The 18,803-nt window shown below is 45.1% G+C and overlaps 1 protein-coding gene across 2 annotated transcripts in view; it reads left to right on the top strand.

Moving 5' to 3' along the window:
• GNB1 (guanine nucleotide binding protein (G protein), beta polypeptide 1) overlaps positions 1-18,600 on the top strand; it is a 42,631-nt gene extending 24,031 nt beyond the window's left edge. The window contains exons 6-11 of one of the 2 annotated variants that reach the window (XM_008583865.1): positions 685-847; positions 12,107-12,173; positions 14,612-14,813; positions 15,630-15,846; positions 16,992-17,107; positions 17,371-18,600. In XM_008583865.1, coding sequence (XP_008582087.1) covers positions 685-847; positions 12,107-12,173; positions 14,612-14,813; positions 15,630-15,846; positions 16,992-17,098 — 756 coding nt within the window. In that variant the 3' untranslated portion in view covers positions 17,099-17,107; positions 17,371-18,600. Of the gene's footprint in view, positions 1-684; positions 848-12,106; positions 12,174-14,611; positions 14,814-15,629; positions 15,847-16,991 lie in introns of both variants that reach the window. The other variant, XM_008583864.1, reaches the window with a different exon arrangement.
• Positions 18,601-18,803: the final 203 nt, after the last annotated feature.

Genomic DNA, 18,803 nt, shown 5'->3' on the forward strand with positions numbered 1-18,803 from the left:
TAAAAAAAAAAAAAAAAAGTACTATTATTGGTCCAAACATATATGTAAAGGATCTAATTCAGTTATATTTTACTAAAGAATACTCAGTGTATATAAAAGACTGCAGTGAGGGCTGGCCAGTTACTCAGTTGGTTAGAGTGCCACCTTGTAACACCAAGGTCTAGGGTTCAGATCCCCATACCAGCCAGCTGCCAAAAACAAACAAAACAAAAAATTCAAATAAAAGATTGCAGTGATTGCAACATTTCTATCTAAAGCACAGGGAGGTATGTGGCAGGATTGATTATAATAATGTCCATTTTGGTTATTCAGTAACTATTTTTTTAAAAAAATTAATTTATAGCCATTTTGGCAGGCTAATGAAGTATTTTCATTTTTATTTGTAGTTTTGATTAGGAGACAATGTTAATATTACGTAAGTGCTCACCTAACTGTAAATTGTGACTTTTATAAAACTACAGATTAAATTGCTGTTTCAGCATGCAGCACTGGATTTCTAATTAAGTTATTACTTCATCTGATTGGCCACACATAAAAAATTACTCTCTAAATAATTTTGGCCCTTATTTTACTCTGTTACCTCCTATGCAATAAAAGTCAAAGACTAGAAATAAAATCATGGTGTCAGTAGTTAATGTTTTTGAACTTAAAGGTGTTTGCCTTGTCTGTGTTCCTGTCACTTAGGTCCACGCCATCCCTCTGCGCTCCTCCTGGGTCATGACCTGTGCATATGCCCCTTCTGGGAACTATGTGGCCTGCGGTGGCCTGGATAACATTTGCTCCATTTACAATCTGAAAACTCGTGAAGGGAATGTACGTGTGAGTCGTGAGCTGGCGGGACATACAGGTACATGTTCTCATTAATAACCTTCCAGTGATGCTAGCTGCTTGCCTGGGATACACTGTATACCTTGGATACTCACTTCTTGTCGGCCATTATTTAATGAGATTGGTTCAAATGAAAGTAATGCAGTAATGGCCAGAGATCTTCAGAAACAGGCCTGACCTGCCTTTACCAGTAAGAACCCTGTGGACTTAAGTTACCACAACCTCCCATTTTCTGGAACTTACTGACTCCCTTAGAAGTTAGCAGCCACCCTTCTTTTTCACGTTAATATAATTCAGTTCGTTATCTGTTCTAAACTGTCTTCCATCTTGAGCACCTTTCCAAGTTTCCCACCCTAACCACATACATGTCCGATGCATGTATATGTGCATATGCACACGCACTTTTCCATGCTTCACACCAACTCGTGCTCTTGTTGGACAGGAGGCAGAAGAGTCCTGTGGGCCATTTAAGTTCTTTTGAACCTGGCTAGCTTTAAATGTTGAGTAGTATATTATTTTGCTAAGATTTAGTTTACCCATGACACTAATTATTCATGACAGAAAAGGCATACCATTTCTGAGAAAGAAGTTTCCATCTAATATTTTACTTCTGTGGCTGTACACTCCATTCTCGAAATTTCTGTCCTTCATTATAACTTTAAAAAATTTTGTTTGGTGACATCCCTCTAGTCTCACCTGCAACTGGAGAAATTATCATAATTAATGGAGTAAATAGTATTGCTTTTGACACCTATTAGTCTGTTAAATATAATATATCCTTTGTCCTTTTAGAAATATACTGTTTTTGTTGATTTCTGTTTTACATGATTTTCTTCTTCCAGCTTACTTTTTAGGGTTGCTTTCTTTTTAATTTTCTAGTTTCTTAAGGTGGAACCTTAGGCCACTGGTTTTAGACCTCTCTTGTTTTTTCAAATATAAGCTTTTAAAGTTATAAATTGCTCTCTAACCATGGCTTTAGCTACATCCCATAATTTATTGTATTTTAATTATCATTCAATGTGAAATATTTTTAATTCCCTTGTGATTGCTTGATTCATGCGATTCCTTGTTTGATTCTTAGTTTAGAAGTAGTTTAATTTTCAATTATCTGAAGTTTTCTTAGTTAACTTGTTATTAATTTCTAATTAATGGAGCCAGTGGTCTGTCATGATGGCCATCTGCACGTGGAAGTATGTGCGTTCTGTAGTTTCGGGGCACATTTATGACTGTCCTGTCTTCCTGACCCTCTTATCATGGTGCAGTGTCCCTGTTTTTCTGCCGTGGTGCTCTCTGTTGTAAAGTCTACTTTACCTGTTGTGAATATGCCAGTTCAGCCTTCTTATGCTTCCATTTGCATGGCATGTTTTTTCCCACCCGCTTACTTTCAACTTAACTGTGTTTTTATAAATATAAGTAGTCTCTTAAGGACAGCGTATGGTTGGGTCTTGGTGTTCATCCACTCGGTGGTTTCTGCTGTCTGCTGTTACACACCAGTCAGCCCGTGTACAGTTGACATGCTGATGCAGGTGGGCTCCGCTCTGCCCCTTCACTGCTGGCCTCCTGTTTGTCCCACTGTTTTTGTTCTTCTCTTCCTCTTTCTCTGCCACCTTTTGGGTTACTCGATTTTTGTAGAAATCTATTTTAGTTTATCGGTTAACTTTTTAGGTAAATTTCTCTGCGTTATTTTTTGGCACCTTTTCTCAGGATTACAGTGTGCCTTAATAGTTTTCTTGGTCCACTCAGTTAATGTAGTTCCGGTTCATGTAAAACATGAGAACCGTGCAACCATAAAAGCCCGTTTTCTGCCCTTTCTTACTCTCTATACAGTTTTCATAAGTGTTACATCTGTATGTGTTCTAAGCCTCCACAGTACATTGTTACATTTTTTTTCCTTTAAACATTCTTATGTAATTAAACCGTCTTAGATGTTTGAGTAAGTTTAAGAAATGTGAATAGTCTTTTTCATTTACTCACATATTTACCATCTCTGTTGTCTTCATTTCTTCCTGAAGATAGTGTTGTTCTGGTTTCCCATGAGCCTGAAACGCTTTCTTTAGCATTTCTATAGCTAGTGCAGCTTTGCTGGTGATGAATTCTCTTGGTTTTCATTTATCTGAAAATGGCTGTTTTACCTTTATTTTTTGAGGGATATTTTTACTGGATATGTAGAATTTTAGGATGATGTTTGATCTTTTTTTTCTTTTAGCACTTTATAGATTTGCCGTAGTTTTTTTAGCAGTTTGTGATGTGCCTAGGTATGATTTTCATTGTATTTATTGTGATTTGGCATCTTGAATCCATAAATTTTGTCTTTCACCAAATTTGGGGATTTTAGGCTTTGTCTCTAAATATGTTTTCTGTCTTATAGTCTCCTCTACTTTTGTACTCCAAGAGATGTGTGTTCGTATTGTCTCATAGGCTCCCATGGCTTTTTCTTTCTTTCTTTCTTCAGTCTCCCACTTCTGAAGATTGGTTCATTTTTATTTCTATTCAAGTTCGTTTGACTTCTGTCATCTCTGATATACCATTAAGGCTATCCAGCAAATTTTTTATGTCAGATATTCTTTTTTAAGTTCTAGAATTTCTTTTTGCTTTTATTTAAGAATAGTTTTTCTTTTTTTGCTGAGATTTCCTATCTTTTTAATTATTACGAGCATTTTTGTGTCCATGAGCACAGTTACAATAAGTGCCTTTAAAATTTTTCTCTGCTGGGCCAGCCCGTGGCTCACTTGGGAGAGTGCGGTGCTGATAACACCAAGGCCATGGGTTCAGATCCCATATAGGGATGGCCGGTTAGCTCACTGGGAGAGCATGGTGCTGACTACACCAAGTCAAGGGTTAAGGTTCCCTTACTGGTCATCTTTTTAAAAATAAAGTAAAATAAAATAAAATTCTTCTCTGCTAATTCCAGCATCTACTCTTCTTGAGGTTGGTCTTTGTGCTTTTCTCTTGAATCTGGGTGACATTTTGCTGTCTCTTAGGGCATACAGTAATTTCTAATTGTATCCTGGACGTTATAAATGTTGTGTCTTAGAGACTGGATTTTGTTATGTTCTCCCAAAATAGTGATGTTTAGTTTTGTTTTATCAGGCAATAAAAAGTCTGTCTTTTGTGAGCAGCAGTGGAGATTTCATTCTGTCCTTTTTGCCTTCGCCGGGCTGCATTGGGTCTGCTCTCTGTCTGTGTACTTCATGTATCAGATATTTATTTGGGCAGTTGTATGCATGATTTAGGGCTCTCTTTTGTGGCTTTCTTCTTTCCAGGTTTTTGCCTTTCACCTTCCATCTGTGGTTGCCCAGAACTCAGTCCACTGGCTCTGCATGACTATCAGCTGCAGGTCTTCTGTGTGAGGTTTAAGCCCCACACCTGTCATGGATGAGTGCACCCTCAGGGGAAAGCACCATAAAAACACATTCACCCGATGCCTGTGTTTTCGTCCAAGTATAGACTCATCTCCAGTATCTGTCTGCTTTTGTTTCTAGTGCCTTTAGGCATTTGGTTTTAATGCATTGGCTAGCACTCAAGTTGTTTTCTGTGGGAAGGTTGCACCTACGGATAGTCAGGCTATGATACCAGCACTGACCCTGCAAGTCACGGGAGCCTATCTGAGGCAGTGCACTTGATATGCATTCACGACATTCAACAAAGATTCTTAATGTTTAGCACTCTCTTCTGCCGACAGTCAGAGTTAGTGTATCTATTTCTGTTTTTCATTAAAGGCTGTTGGATCTGTTAACACAGACTGTGTTTGTGTGCTGAAACCAAAACAGGGCCGGCCGGTGGCTCACTTGGGAGAGCGTGGTGCTGACAACACCAAGTCAAGGGTTAAGATCCCCTTACTGGTCATCTTTTAAAAAAGAAAAGAAAGAAACCAAAACAAAAAACCAAAAAAATTGGTATTAGAAGGAGTAGTTCAGAAATTTTGTTTTCTTCATATTTCATGAAATTTTATTTCTTAGGAGTTGAGTGGGGTTTTTTGCAGCTTAAAACAATCTACATTTATTTCGTCACAGTTTCTGTAGGTCAGAAGTCTCAGCACAGCATAGCAGGGTTCCTAATCTCACAAGGCTATCAGGCTATCCCTGAGATATGTTCTCATCTGGACCTCAGGGTCTTTTTCCAAGCTCATTCAGGTTGTCAGCAGAATTCAGTTCCTTGAAGTCGTGAGAATGAGACCCTTGGCAACTAGAAGGCGCTTCTGTGCTTAGGCAGCTCACAACACTGCTGTTTTCTTATTCAGGGTCAACAGGAGAATCTCTTTGACCAGTGTTGTTTTTTTTAAACATTGGCCTCTTAAGAGTATTTGGGACTTTCTTCAGACACGATATATATTTTTTCAGCTTCATGTCAATAAAGGTTAAAGTTTGATAAGCTTCCAGTAGTGTCTCTGTTGCCGGGGCGAAGGCGTCACTGGTGATCAGGGCTGACGCACTCAAGAGTCTGCCTTTGTCTTGCTTCAGACCTTTTGAGGACCCCTTTGAGTAGTCTAGTGTTTGTCAGGCACGCTCTCTTCTCTCTGACCTGCACATTTGATCTCTGAATTTAGAACTCTTTGTTAAGCTGTGGTTGAGAAATTTTCTTGATGAATCTTAGAAACTCAGTTGCATAGAAAACACTCCTTAGCAATATTCCCAGCAGGCTTACCGGATCCTTAGTAATTGTCTTAGTAATGGCCCTATGTTAGGAGTTGTTTACAGTAAGCTTTAGAAGTGAGGCTCTTAGTAATCAATTGCGTGTTGCTGTTGTTCATAAAATATAAGGGTCCAGATGGAACAAACAGAAGCTTCTTTCTCTAGAGTCTGCTACCCAGGCTTTGGAAACTTCAGCAATACTGAAGAGAAAACATCAGATGGGCTTTCTGTCTTGTTGGTGTTTTGCCTTTTAAGATTATGTCTTGTGAAATAAAGGATGCCCTCTGGAAGTAGCTAATCAATTGAATTCACAGTGAAGAGGATGGACTGTTCACTTTTTTTTTTTTTTAATTACAGATAGAATAATCTTCCCAAGTTCCGTTTTAGTGAAAATAATTATAAAGTCATTAAATGGTATTTGAAAAATTAATTCCATTCCCACAAGACTGTCTGACCCAGTCTTAACAGATTACCCTCATAGCAGAACCCTTGAGGGTTAGTGAAGAAAGCACTGGGCTGGCTGGTCAGCTCAGCTGGCTAGAAGGCAGCCTTGTAACCCCAAGGTCATGGGTTTGGATCTCCGTTCCAGCCAGCCGCCAAAATAAAAAAGACTTGACACTTGTTCTTACAAGTTTCTTGCCAAAACCTCTTAGCACAACTGTAGATACGTTTACCCTTGCTGAGATATTTCTGGTCAGGATAGCCACAGATACATAACATTTTGGCCAAAAGTTTAGCCAGAGGGCTGCCTAATATGGCATGGCCTTTCGTTCCTGCTGGAACTCACAGTGTGGGCTAATACTGTTTTCTAGGCAGTTTCTTTGTACAGCGTGAAGCAGAACATTTTATATATTCATGAAAGCACGGTGGGTTTTTTCTGACAGGCACCAGTAAACTTGGATGTAGAAGGAGAGGTGTCCCCTGTAAAATCTGCTCCAGGAGTCACGACTAGGCAGTTAGTTCAGTATGACACCTGCTCTGCGCTTTGTTTTGTCACAGTCTCAGCATCTCAGCTCCCACTGGCTCACATTAGGGCCACGGGCTGCTGTGGGAGGGGCTGTGCTGCCTGGGCCTGGCTGGCTATAGCAGCTTGGGGGGCTTTCCAACACACCCCAGACATCTCTCCATGCTGCTCCCTCTGAGCCTCTTTTCCATCTTGTTGCTCCAGCAGAGGAGGAATTCCCCTTTCCTGGGGCTTGCCCACCAGTCCTGGCAGTGTCCACTGCTGGCCAGAATGTATCCCATGCCCACCCCAAACCAACCACTTAGATACTGAAGCCGCTTGGCAGTGTGGTGGCAAGCTCTGAGGGGCCGCGGCCATGCTTCCTGCAGCAGCTGCATGGCCACAGCATCTGGGCCTGGACCTGAGGGGCTTCCAGGAAGTTTGCTTATCTTTTCCTCTGGTTCTGACCCTTTGCGTAAGACTTTGTAGGTTCGCATGAGCTCTCAGCATTGTAAGTGTCCTTCCTCTAATTTTGTTCTTTGGCATTTCCTCACCATGTCTTCATTATCTCTTTTCTTTTCACTGAACTTCTTGGAGAAAGTGCCTCCTGATCTTCTGCTCTCCAGTGCACGCCACATAGCTTCTCTTCCAGTTTTAGGCTGGAAATTCTTTCCCTCCCTAGAGCAGAAGCTCCAGCAGGTTTTTGTTTTTGTTCTCAGAGCCAAGCCTGATATAGCACAGGCTTGTTCTGCTGTCTGTGAGTGAGGGGTCCTGGGGCAGCTGGGGCCCAGTCACCTCTGGCCTCTTCGTGGCATCCATCTGGCACCCCCTTCTCCTGCCTGCTGGTGTGTCCTGTGCACCTTCCTTACGGGGAGTCTGTTCTTTGACCCCCCTCAAATAAGGGTGTTCTTCAAGGTGCATGCTGACATTAAAACTGTCAATGTGTGTTCATTGTAGAAATTTTGGAAGAGAACTTTGAATTATTTTGTGTTTTTAACCTATAATCCTACCCGGAACACGGTGTTATCTTTGAGGAGTTGTAGAGAGTTCTTGTGTGGTGTGCTGATTTGTCCCTATTGTTGGACATTTCAGCAGTTTGCAGTTTTTCACTATTAGAAACACTGCTGCAGTGAGCACACCATTGTGGATGAATGGTTTCTCAAGCCTGTGGCTATGCTCTGGGATAAGTTACCTTCAGGGCTGCACTTGGCCACGCTTCTGTGCATTGCTCAGCTTTGCTCCATCAGGGTCAGCAGCCGCTCTGAATACAGAAGGATGTGTACGTGCACCTGTGCTGTTTTCGTCCCCAGACTCGGTGACATGCTCCTTTCTAGATGTCCCCTTGCTCTTCTGCAACTTGTCTTGGTCAACACTCAACGCCTCCCCTCTCCTGGACAGCTGCAGCCTTGTCACTGCAGCCGATGGTCTTCGTGAGACTCAGGACAGCCCCTCGCTCCTGCTACTCGTGGGACCAGGCCACTGTGAGGCCATGGACCATGTCCCAGCCACTCCGTAGGCACATGCTGGCACCTTCATGCCCTTGCACCTCCACGCTTGGTGCACACTTTTGTTCAGGGTCTGTTTGCCCTGCCTCTCTGCAGGCTCCCAAAAGGAGCAGCATAGGCCCCATACCAGGGGAGGAAGGGGCGTGTTCTCACCTAAAGTGCCCCACATACTCACAGGGAATATGTTTATTCTCCAGTGATAACAGAAATAGATAGCAACTGCCTCCATTTTTTGAGAACTTTTGTGCAGACAGCTCTGCTTCTCTCAACAGTTTTCTGAAATGATCCTCCTTAACACAGGGAGGCAGCAACTTGCGGAGGACTTGCAGGAACTTTCCCTGCCAGTTAGCGGCCATGCCTAGACTAGAGCCCAGGTGTTTCTGACTTCAGAGTCTGTGGTCTTCCTGCTTACTGCCCCGGAGACACAAGGCCCCCATGAGGCTTTCCTGGAAGAGTGGTGCATCTGGTCTGCACAGCAAGTGGCCTCATGGTGCCCACTTGGCACACTTGGCATGCCGTCCTGCCCACCAGTTGCACAGCCTTTGTTTGTGCTTACACAGGCTCCTGTCACAGGGCAGCACATATTTGCTGACCAAATTAAACAGCTTATTGCCACCTTTTCTCCTTAGAGAAAAAAATTTTTTTGTAAAAAAATTAAATATCTGCATAATTATTGTTTTTTTCCCCCCTCAATATATTGAAACACAAAAAGTACCGAAAACTGAGTCATAAGAATATGAGCTGTCAGTCCTGACTTTAATTGAAAGTAATATTTGTATTATATGAGGGATCTTCAAAAAGTTCCTGGAAATGGGGCCAGCCCGGTGGCGCACTGCTACAGTGCGCCGCTTGGGAGCGTGGCGGCGCTCCCGCCGAGGGTTCGGATCCCACATACAGACCAGCCGCTCACTGGCTGAGCGAGGTGCGGGCGCAACACCGAGGGTTGCGATCCGGTTGCCGGTTCCGGTACGGGCGCGAGACTGAGAGTTGCGATCCGTTGCCGGTCACGAAAAAAGACAAAAAAGGAACAAAAAAAAAAGTTCCTGGAAATGGGGCCAGCCCGGTGGCGCCCTGCTACAGTGCGCCGCTTGGGAGCGTGGCGGCGCTCCCGCCGAGGGTTCGGATCCCACATACAGACCAGCCGCTCACTGGCTGAGCGAGGTGCGGGCGCAACACCGAGGGTTGCGATCCGGTTGCCGGTTCCGGTACGGGCGCGACACGGAGGGTTGCGATCCGGTTGCCGGTTCCGGTACGGGCGCGACACGGAGGGTTGCGATCCGGTTGCCGGTTCCGGTACGGGCGCGACACGGAGGGTTGCGATCCGGTTGCCGGTTCCGGTACGGGCGCGACACTGAGGGTTGCGATCCGTTGCCGGTCACGAAAAAAGACAAAAAAGGAAAAAAAAAAAAAGTTCCTGGAAAGACTCACATCATGTTTTCAGCTGCTGGCCAGTGCAGGGATCCGAACCCTTGACCTTGGTGGTGTCAGCACCACGCTCTCCCAAGTGACCTAACCAGCCAACACTCACATTATCTTTTAATTCCATTTTTTCACAAACTTTCTGAAGTTCCCGCGAATATTTTGAAAGCTCAAGCTACAAAAAGTTACAAAATGGACACTCAGGGTAGCCTTCCCTGAAGCTTGCTCGTCCTCACACCTGCAGGGATGTGCCTGTCAGCTGGCTCTGTGGTAGGAAGTGCACGTGCCCACCCTGTTCTCACTCAAATTTGTCTTGGAGTCCTGACAGCTTTCAGGATTTCCTGGGACCACTTCATAGTTTTCCAGATTTGGTTATTCCCCCGTCCTTTGTAGCTCCTAATATAAGTCAGTTGTTGCTTGTCCAGATCGTTTGATTAGTGCTCAAGAGCTGACTTTTAGTCACCAGTCTGCATGTCTTGGGGTAAGAAGCATATGGGTTCTCTGGCCCTATTATGGCCTGTATAAGGCAGGACAGAGGACATCTTTGAGGTCACAATTCTTTCCTGTGTGAGGTGTCAGCTGGGCTGTGGTTGCCATGACTCCTCTTTCCTGCCCTTGTGAGCTCACTGGTCAGGCTCAGCACAGTCTGCTGGATGGCACCTCACAGGGTCAGTTTCATGCCCACATGTGGTTTCCAGGAGGATGTGATGATTAAGCCGACATGAAACAAGGGTGAGAGTGTGCAAGGGAGACAGCGGTAGGAGCAGGACCGAGGCGGGCCTCAGAGACCATGTGGGGTGCCAAGTTGCGCAGGCCCCACCTCCTGCTCCAGCTCTGGTTCACCTCTGTGGTCCCTGCCATCCCTGTGGATGTGACCTCCAGGAAGTATTTGACCACGTGTCCTTTCCTAGGCAAACAGTTGATCTTTTGAAATTTGTTATCTCTACATTTTTTTGTGTGGGAGCCAGTTTAATAGTATTTTTTAAATAAATACTATTTTCCCTGTATTCTTATACTTTTCACATCAGAACCCTTAGTGGGTTTCTTCTCTGTATTTCGTTAATCTGTTTTACTGATTCATGTAGTGTCCCGCACAACTCCCTGGGGTGGACTTGGAAGGAAAGCATTTCTTTAAACCCCCAGTTCTTTTTTTTTTTTTTTTTTTTTTTTTTTTTAAAAATACCCATTAGGTACCAGCAACACTCACCACCCCCAACCAAAATGTATTGAGACGCCGCCAAATGTCTGCGTGTGGCGGGCTGGGGGGGTGCACAAGTCGCCCCCGGTTGAGAACCACTGCTCTAAAGAAACTCCAGGGCCAGTACAGGTGGGACCCAGGTCACTGTCGCCCAAGCGATGACGGAAGGCTCTATACAAACACACACTCCGTTGAGATTTACAAAACGTTTTCTTTTTACTCTTCAAAAGTGGCAGAGATCTGAAGGCGGCCATCTTGCAGGGATGAGGAAGATGAACACAGAAAATAAACCCCCAGTTCTAAAAAGGTATCTCCTTGAGAATCGCCAGTGGTGCTGTGGCCCATCAGAGTGGTCAGATTGGGGCCAGTCTGTTAGCAGCCTTGGGTAGAGATAGGTTTGTTGACCCTGCACTTTTAGTTCTTAACATAAATTCCAGTGCTATGGTAAGTGCACTGATCCCACAGTCACTTAAACTAGAACAAAGGTGCAAAATACCAGTAAAAAGAGGTAATTTTGGGGAAATCATAGCGCATGGATACTGCAGAACTGATCTTTTGTTTTTGCCTTTCCTCATTCCAAAAGCTGTTTAGGGTGGGCATCTCGGTGAGTCCTACCATGTCCACAGCCTTAGAGTCCCACTCCCATCTCACTCGCGCTGCATCCTTCCCAGTAGTAGCGGGTAGGAGTACGCAGGACTTAGAGCTGTTCCTGCACTGACTTGTGCATTGTAGCTGCTGTCCCTGAGAAAACAGACCCCTCATGAGAGTTCACGGAGCCACCCCACTGGACATCTCCAGTGTCACTACTCCGCAGCTGCTCTTGTCCTCTCTTCCAGTTACTCTTCTAGTCCCTCCACAGCCTGTGGACCCTTGCCGCCCTGACGCTGTGACTCCTCTGGCCCCACTCTCTCCTGCCTCTGGTTGGGCCATCTGCTTGAAGCATCCTTCTCCAGGACCACTTGTGTCCTCCCTCGCCCCAAAGGGCTTTGCTGGCTCCAGTCATTGCACGAGACCCCTCACTCTGTCAACCCTTTTCCTTCCCCAGAACTCACTTTCTGGCGTGCTCTTTAAGGTATTTTCATTCTCTCTCTCCATTGGAGTGTAAGCTCCAGGAGAGCAAGAAGCATCCCTTTTGTTCAAGGATATGTTCCAGGTGTCCAGAGTACTGTGTCTCCCAGGCACGGGGATCAGTCCTTGCAGAACGAGTGAGTGAATGAACAAATGAGGACGAGAGGGAGGGGAACCCCAGCCTCGGATTTATTGAGCAGCAAAGCAGATGAAAGAGGCATGTGCTTGTGGGTGTGGTCCGCTGTCCTGTCCCTGTGGATGAGCTGTCCTGACCTGCCTCATGCTATCAAAGTGTCACTCTTGCTGATGTGGCTTCAGCTGTCACTGCACTGCACGCTGACTTCACTGCATTGTTTATTCTCTGCACAAAACCGGACAGAAGGTAGCTAAGAAGGTCTTTGACTTAGAGAACTTACAGGTGTGTTCATTCTGCCAGCATATTTTTTATATTTATGAGACTGTAGACCCAGGGCTTGCTAGATTTGGGTCATCATTTGGGTCCACTCTTTGCCAGGTTACTTGTCCTGCTGCCGATTCCTGGATGACAATCAGATCGTCACCAGCTCTGGAGACACCACATGGTAAGTACCTGAGCCAGGGCAGGCAGTACACATGCTGCTGTCCACACTGGCGAGTCTAAATATGTAGGAAATCAGATTGTGGCCATTAATTAGGCCATGTATAATTTAATATGGCTTTAAAATTTAAAATACAAAGTAGCAATGAGTGAACTCATTATATTCTTTGTAGATTACAAAGTTTAGTTTTGAACAACTAAGAACTGAAATACAGGTATTTAAACTACAATTGTGCCTGAAGTACCTGCTGTTCGTTTTTTTCCCTCGTGTGTGTCCACCTGCTCAAGTGATGTTTTGCAGCCTTTTGTGGGCATGGGGTGGGCTTTGCTTGCTCTCTTCTGACAGCTCCATCGCATTGTTAATGGGGAGCACAGCTTAGAGATACCAGGTGTAGGGCCGGCCCATGGCTGACGGGAGAGTGTGGTGCTGATAACACCAAGGCCAAGGATTTGGATCCCTATATAGGGATGGCCGGTTGGCTCACTTGGGAGAGCGTGGTGCTGACAACACCACAAGTCAAGGGTTAAGATCCCCTTACCGGTCATCTTTAAAAATAAAAAAAAAAGTGATACCAGGCATCACAATCCAAGCAGATTATGTCAGACTTCTTTTTTTCTTCCAGATTGCAACTTTTTTTCATAAACTTCACTCATAGTGCATTACCCAAAATTTCTAGTTTTCTTTTTAAAAGCTCAGCAAAAACTTACAGGCCCTGGGAAGGGCGTCTGTACGCAAAATCCTTATAGATTTTTATGATATTTGCCCCAGCCTATAGTTGTCTCCCCCACACCTGATTGAATAGTTACATGTTAAATCACTCACCTCTTTTCACTCAGTTTGGCTTTCTAGATGGCTGTCACTTTTTCGCCCTTAATTCACTGGTTGACAGTATTTCACTGGATTACATGTGACGTCACACGTACAGTGTGGGACAGACATAACTTTTTATGTATGTGCCTTAAAAGTTTTTTTTAATGTAACTCTTGACAGGCATTTACCTCACCTGGGGGAACATAGATGTATGGGTGCCCCAGGTGGTCTGCACCCTGTGGGCATCACGCAGTAATTCTGGAAGGGGATGCAGTGGTTAATGATACCAAGGTTATTAAGAGACCTTTAGGCTGGCCAGTTAGCTCAGTTGGTTAGAGCACAGACTGCTCAGTTTTTGGAGTTCTCGCCTTACTGGTAGATGGAAGGTCAATTAAATAAACTCAAGAATTTTTTCATTTGTGGCATCAAAGCACATAAATTAAGTCACCAGATAATTATTTTATGAGAGTCTTTTCAGACTTAAACTGTCCTGGTGGGTTTTTCTGGTCTTCTGAGGCATGACTTGGTGGCCAGGAGCTGGCAAGGCCAGCTGGCCTATGGCCCAGACGCCCAGTCCTATGGTCAGCAGGGGTTTTCTCATCTGATGAGGGTGTGAGGAGTTCACTGAGATACAAGCCCTTACCCAGCTTGTCAGCAGGGAACTAATAGTATGAAAAGTTGTCCTGGTTGTGTAAATTTCATAGATTCACAAAAGAATTATTATGTAGAATGTGAATCTTGGGAAGACCTTATTTATTAGAAGACATTTTTAAAGGGTTTTCATTTATGGATCATTACTTTCAGACTCCTGTACATGTCTTGCCTCCTTTCTGCAATTCCTCTGGCCATAGAGCAGAAACTCCCAAATCATCTAACTGGTCTGCATTGCCAGGCCAAGTGGGTTTTCCTGTTTGACTAAAACGAACAGATGGTTTTCAGTGGTCCTGCTTTTTGTGAGCCTGTAGCCTTCAGAGCCATCACCACACAGCCTGTTCCTGCTGTGCACATGCTGTCAGGATCTCATCTTTTGACATCCCATTAGGCAGAAGCAAATGGAATACCGTGTGCGGCCATTAGGAACTGATCTGCTGTCCTGTTTGTGACTCCAAGAGAAGGCAGCGGACCTCAGAATTGCTTTTGTTTGTCTGACGTTATCTTATGCCTGCCTTTTATAGGACTACTGGAGGGTGGGGGAGGATGACTAGCACTGCGAGGCCCCGTGGTGTGGAGGGAGCAGCACAGGTAGAGTAGGGTCCTCCCCTCCACCTAGGGCCTTAGCCAGTAGCCTCCTGCCGGCCCTCTACAAACCCAGCCGTGAGCTGAAGTGTGTGGCATGACCTCTAAGTGTTCTGCCTTAAGAGCAACACCAACTCCTTATATGCTGGTGTGTGAGTTGGGGTAGCAATCACAGCTACTCTGACGTCTGTGGCCATGTACTCATTTACATATTCTGTTTGTTTGCTCTGCTGTGATTCCCTTCCAAACAACAGTTGTATTACAAACTTTAAATTTGTCTTAAGTAAAAGTGCAGTGGTTTGCTGCAGTCCCGGGTGGTTGGAAGACAGCTTGTCACATGACTAGTCACATGAGGAAGCAAGGTTGACATCGCTTGTCGTTTGCTCCTGCTCCAGTGCCCTGTGGGACATCGAGACTGGCCAGCAGACAACCACGTTTACTGGACACACTGGAGATGTCATGAGCCTTTCTCTTGCTCCTGACACCAGACTGTTTGTCTCTGGTGCTTGTGATGCTTCAGCCAAACTCTGGGATGTGCGAGAAGGGATGTGCCGGCAAACTTTCACTGGCCATGAGTCGGACATTAACGCCATCTGTGTGAGTTGGGTGAAGGTGTGGGGATGGGGCCTCCACTAGCTAGTGGTTTAGATTGCTAAATTTTAAGCTTTCTGGATTAGATGTAAGAACTCTCTTTTCCATGCAACCTGATTTACAGATACATGTACAAAAAACTCCCTGTGGAAAACTTGGCTGGGATCTGATCTGACCTTTGTAGGCTGGCTGGCTCTGTGTTGACTATCGACTTCACAGTGTGACAGGCCCTTTTTTTACCCTAGGGGTGACCAGTGGTTGGGATCATGGAGCTTTCCTCTAGTTGAGGGAGGGAGACAGACAGTAAAATAACTCAGGCCATCAGTGAGCCCTGTGCCAGTCAGGGGCATGGCTAAACCAAGGAGCCTGCCCTCCTGCCCTAACTGCTTGGCAGTGTTTTCAGCCTCTGGCCTCCGTCCGGTTGGTTGGGGCAGGACTTTGCTGCACTGCTGAGCACTGCCCTAGTCAGTCCTTCCTTCCTCCCTGAGGTTAGTCCTGGTGGCTGGCAGCGGTAGAGAATCGCAAGCCCATCAGCGATGACCACGTTCTCACTCTTCCACTGGAATAAAATCTACTCTTTGGGGACGACAACCACAGTGTCTGAGAACACAGTGTCTGGTGCTTCCCTAGTACAAACCCACTCCCATCCCAGTCCCCGAGTAGCTCCCTGGGGTCCCAACATTACCATCACCCTGTTCTTGCCAGAGCCTGATCTTGCTAATCTTTTCCTACTATATCAGCAGCAGCCCTACCATTGAGCAGTCGTATTTCCAATATTTCCTTTTGAGCATTTACACACCTTGATTTGCTTTGTCTTTCAAGTTCTTTCCAAATGGCAATGCGTTTGCCACCGGCTCAGATGACGCCACCTGCAGGCTGTTTGACCTTCGTGCAGACCAGGAGCTCATGACTTACTCACATGACAACATCATATGTGGGATCACCTCTGTCTCCTTCTCCAAGAGTGGGCGCCTCCTCCTCGCTGGGTACGACGACTTCAACTGCAATGTCTGGGACGCACTCAAAGCCGACAGGGCCGGTAGGTGGCCTTTCCCTGTCTCCAGGATGCTCAGGTGTATCTGCAGGGTGGACAGGATACACTTCAGCTGAAATATTTGGGTTTGAACTAGTTGGGCTGTGGCACAGCAGAGGTGATGGTGACAGGCTGCAGCCTGGTGACTGCTCAGTATAAAGTATAGGTTTTGCATTTCACAGGTAGGTGTGTTACTGTCAAGTGTATTAAAACACAGTTTGTACAAAAGAAGAGAACTTCCTTATTAAAAATGGACATTTAGGCCTTTGAACTTTGAAGATGTTGACACTTTTAGAATCTTCCGGCTCCATTCATCTCAGTGCCTGGGAGGATGGAAGAAGGGAGTGTGACTCTGGGTCTGTTGAGCCCTCTAGTGCCGCTGAGGGCCAAGGCAGCCAGCACAGACCGAGGGAGAGAACACACTCTCTGGCCCCTCAGCTCTTACACCAGCAGCTGCAGGAGGTATAGGAGGGTTTCTGAAAGAACCTTCAGGTCCCTCTGAGAGGAAGTGAATTATTCCAGCCAGTGATTATTAAGCCATGACTGCTAGGAGCATTGACACTGTGTGCCGGCCCCAGTGGTCTCTCAGCGGCTGTCCCAGCCCTCTGCGTTCTGTGCCTTACGCTAGTCTCTAGCGATCACAGACGCATGAAAAACAGCCCACGTCCATATACTCTTGTGTTGTAGGTAGGGGTTAGTTTGATTTTTTGATTGTGGTTTTTGCTTTTTTGTTGTTGTTCTTTATGTTTTCATATTGTTGCTCCACTTTTTACTTAAGCTTCTGAAGTGGTTGCTGAGAATTTGGTGCACAGGCTTGTTTACAGGGCGGGGCGTGCCTTCTAAGTGTGTGTTGTCCTTGTCATCCCACTATCCTGTGCTCTCTGTGAACACTTCCCAGTGGCTGTAGTTTTTAGAGAAAGAGTACATCAATCTTCACTGTGCTTTATAAAGGCTGGCGATAGGCTTCCCTTTAATTTCCGTGTGGACAGAACTTGCTTTTCCTTCCTAGTGTCCTTCCCTTGCTACCCACGGCATTGCAGGGACTTGACCATGGGGGTTCTGGGTCTTGTACCATCAGAGACAAGCTGTTCAGCCCTTGTCACGGTGTCACAGGTAAGCTTTGGAGTGACTGTGCTGCTGTTTGCTCCCAGGTGTCTTGGCTGGGCATGACAACCGCGTCAGCTGCCTGGGGGTGACCGACGATGGCATGGCTGTGGCGACAGGGTCCTGGGACAGCTTCCTCAAGATCTGGAACTAACGCCAGTAGGTAATGGAGCAGCCCAATGTCCTTCCCTGAATGGAGCTGTGTGTCTCCCATAAAACCTGGAGTTGTGGTTCATGATTTCTAGGTTAATTCTGATGTAGCGTCGATTTGGAATTGTGGTGAGGCAAACACTTGTGTAGATCTGAAGTAGTACGCCCTCAGCTGCAGACTCAATGCAGCAAGGGAAAGAGCAGTAGCAGCTGATTGTTCATCTGAATTTAGATTTTCTGTCTCTTTTTACTTTATCTAAACTCTGTTTGAAACAGCCTGTGGATGCCACGGTGACTGGAAGACCATTCCAACCTTGAAGCGTTACAGTGATAGCATATCCTATCCAACCATACTAACGTGGACACCCTACACCTCCCCTCAGAACTTCAAAAGGGCAAGATCTTTTTTCCTTCACTTATTGCTGAAACCAAGAGCACAATTCCCATTAAGAGAAGGATCTCTGTGCTGTAAACTAAAACAAATTGTGCATTCCTTCCGGGGCCATCGTCTTTGTTTTCTTTTTTGTCTTGAATGAATTTTAAAAGGAAATACTGTAATAAAAATGTTAACCAGAAGGTAAACTTGAGTGTAATTGTGAGACAGGCACACCTTTTCACTAGTTATTTGAATTCTAGACCAGTGATCCTGTTTTGTGATGTTCATGCAAAACAAGATGAGGACTTTATCTTGTAACTGTTTCTGAATTTCAAGTTGTGTTTGTAGCAGGATTTTGGAAGCATTCGTATTTCCTTTTAAAAATGTATTCCTTTATGTTCAATAGTTAAATAGATCCAGAGAGTCTAGGGCAGCGTCTTTTACATTGTCAATGATGTAAATTTAGTCCCTGGGTTTTTTTTGTCTGGTGTCACAGGTAATTGTTGCACACAAACACGGCATAGCAAAGAATGACATTGAGAAGTACAGTAACCAAGCACATGCTGTCGATGGTCATGAGTGCGTGATCAGAGAGTCCTTCACCTTTTCTGAATAGTACACTCAGATCCAGCACCCATCTTCCTCCTGACCCAGCTCTCTGCCTTCTCAGTTCAGTTTTTAATCTCCCCTTGGGTTTCCTTGTGAAGTTGGAGGAAAGTTTATGTGATAGCCTAACACTACCCCACCCCCACCCCCAACTATCAGGAACCTCTGTTTTCAAGAGAGATGCCTGTCCTGTGCTTGGATAGTCAGTTGATTATTTGTGTATGAAACAATGTACAAATCAATGTTTTGAAAATAATGATCTCAGACTTTCTAAGTTAAATTTTTAAAAATTTGATTGTTTGCCATATTGGGTGGGTTTACTCTTAGAATCGCATGCTGTAGAAATGCTCAAAAGTGCATATAGGACTCAGTCCTTAGATGTTCTTTTTCTTTTAATAACCTCTTAAATTAACCATCGCGGCTCTGTCCACTTATTGTTGCTACTCTGTGCACACATATCGGAAGCAGTACAGTAAGCAGCTCTACACGCTTGAGTAGCGGAAAAAGGCACCGTTTTATTTCTTAAAAAACAGTCCTGTTGCAGACGATTGCTGTTGGATTCAGCGGGGGGGTGGGGAGGGGGAGAGCAGAAGGTGGAGACCTCCCTTCCTCTTCATCAGTTCCTTGTGGCCTGTCTGTCCCACAGAACAAGCCTTTTGCATCTGAGGCAGATAATTTTTATAATGTGCAGATTTCCCTGGTTTTCATTTCAAGTCCAGTGTTCAGC

This window comes from Galeopterus variegatus, unplaced genomic scaffold (assembly GCF_000696425.1).
Source record: "Galeopterus variegatus unplaced genomic scaffold, G_variegatus-3.0.2 Scaffold3068, whole genome shotgun sequence".
Taxonomy (NCBI): Eukaryota; Metazoa; Chordata; class Mammalia; order Dermoptera; family Cynocephalidae; genus Galeopterus; species Galeopterus variegatus.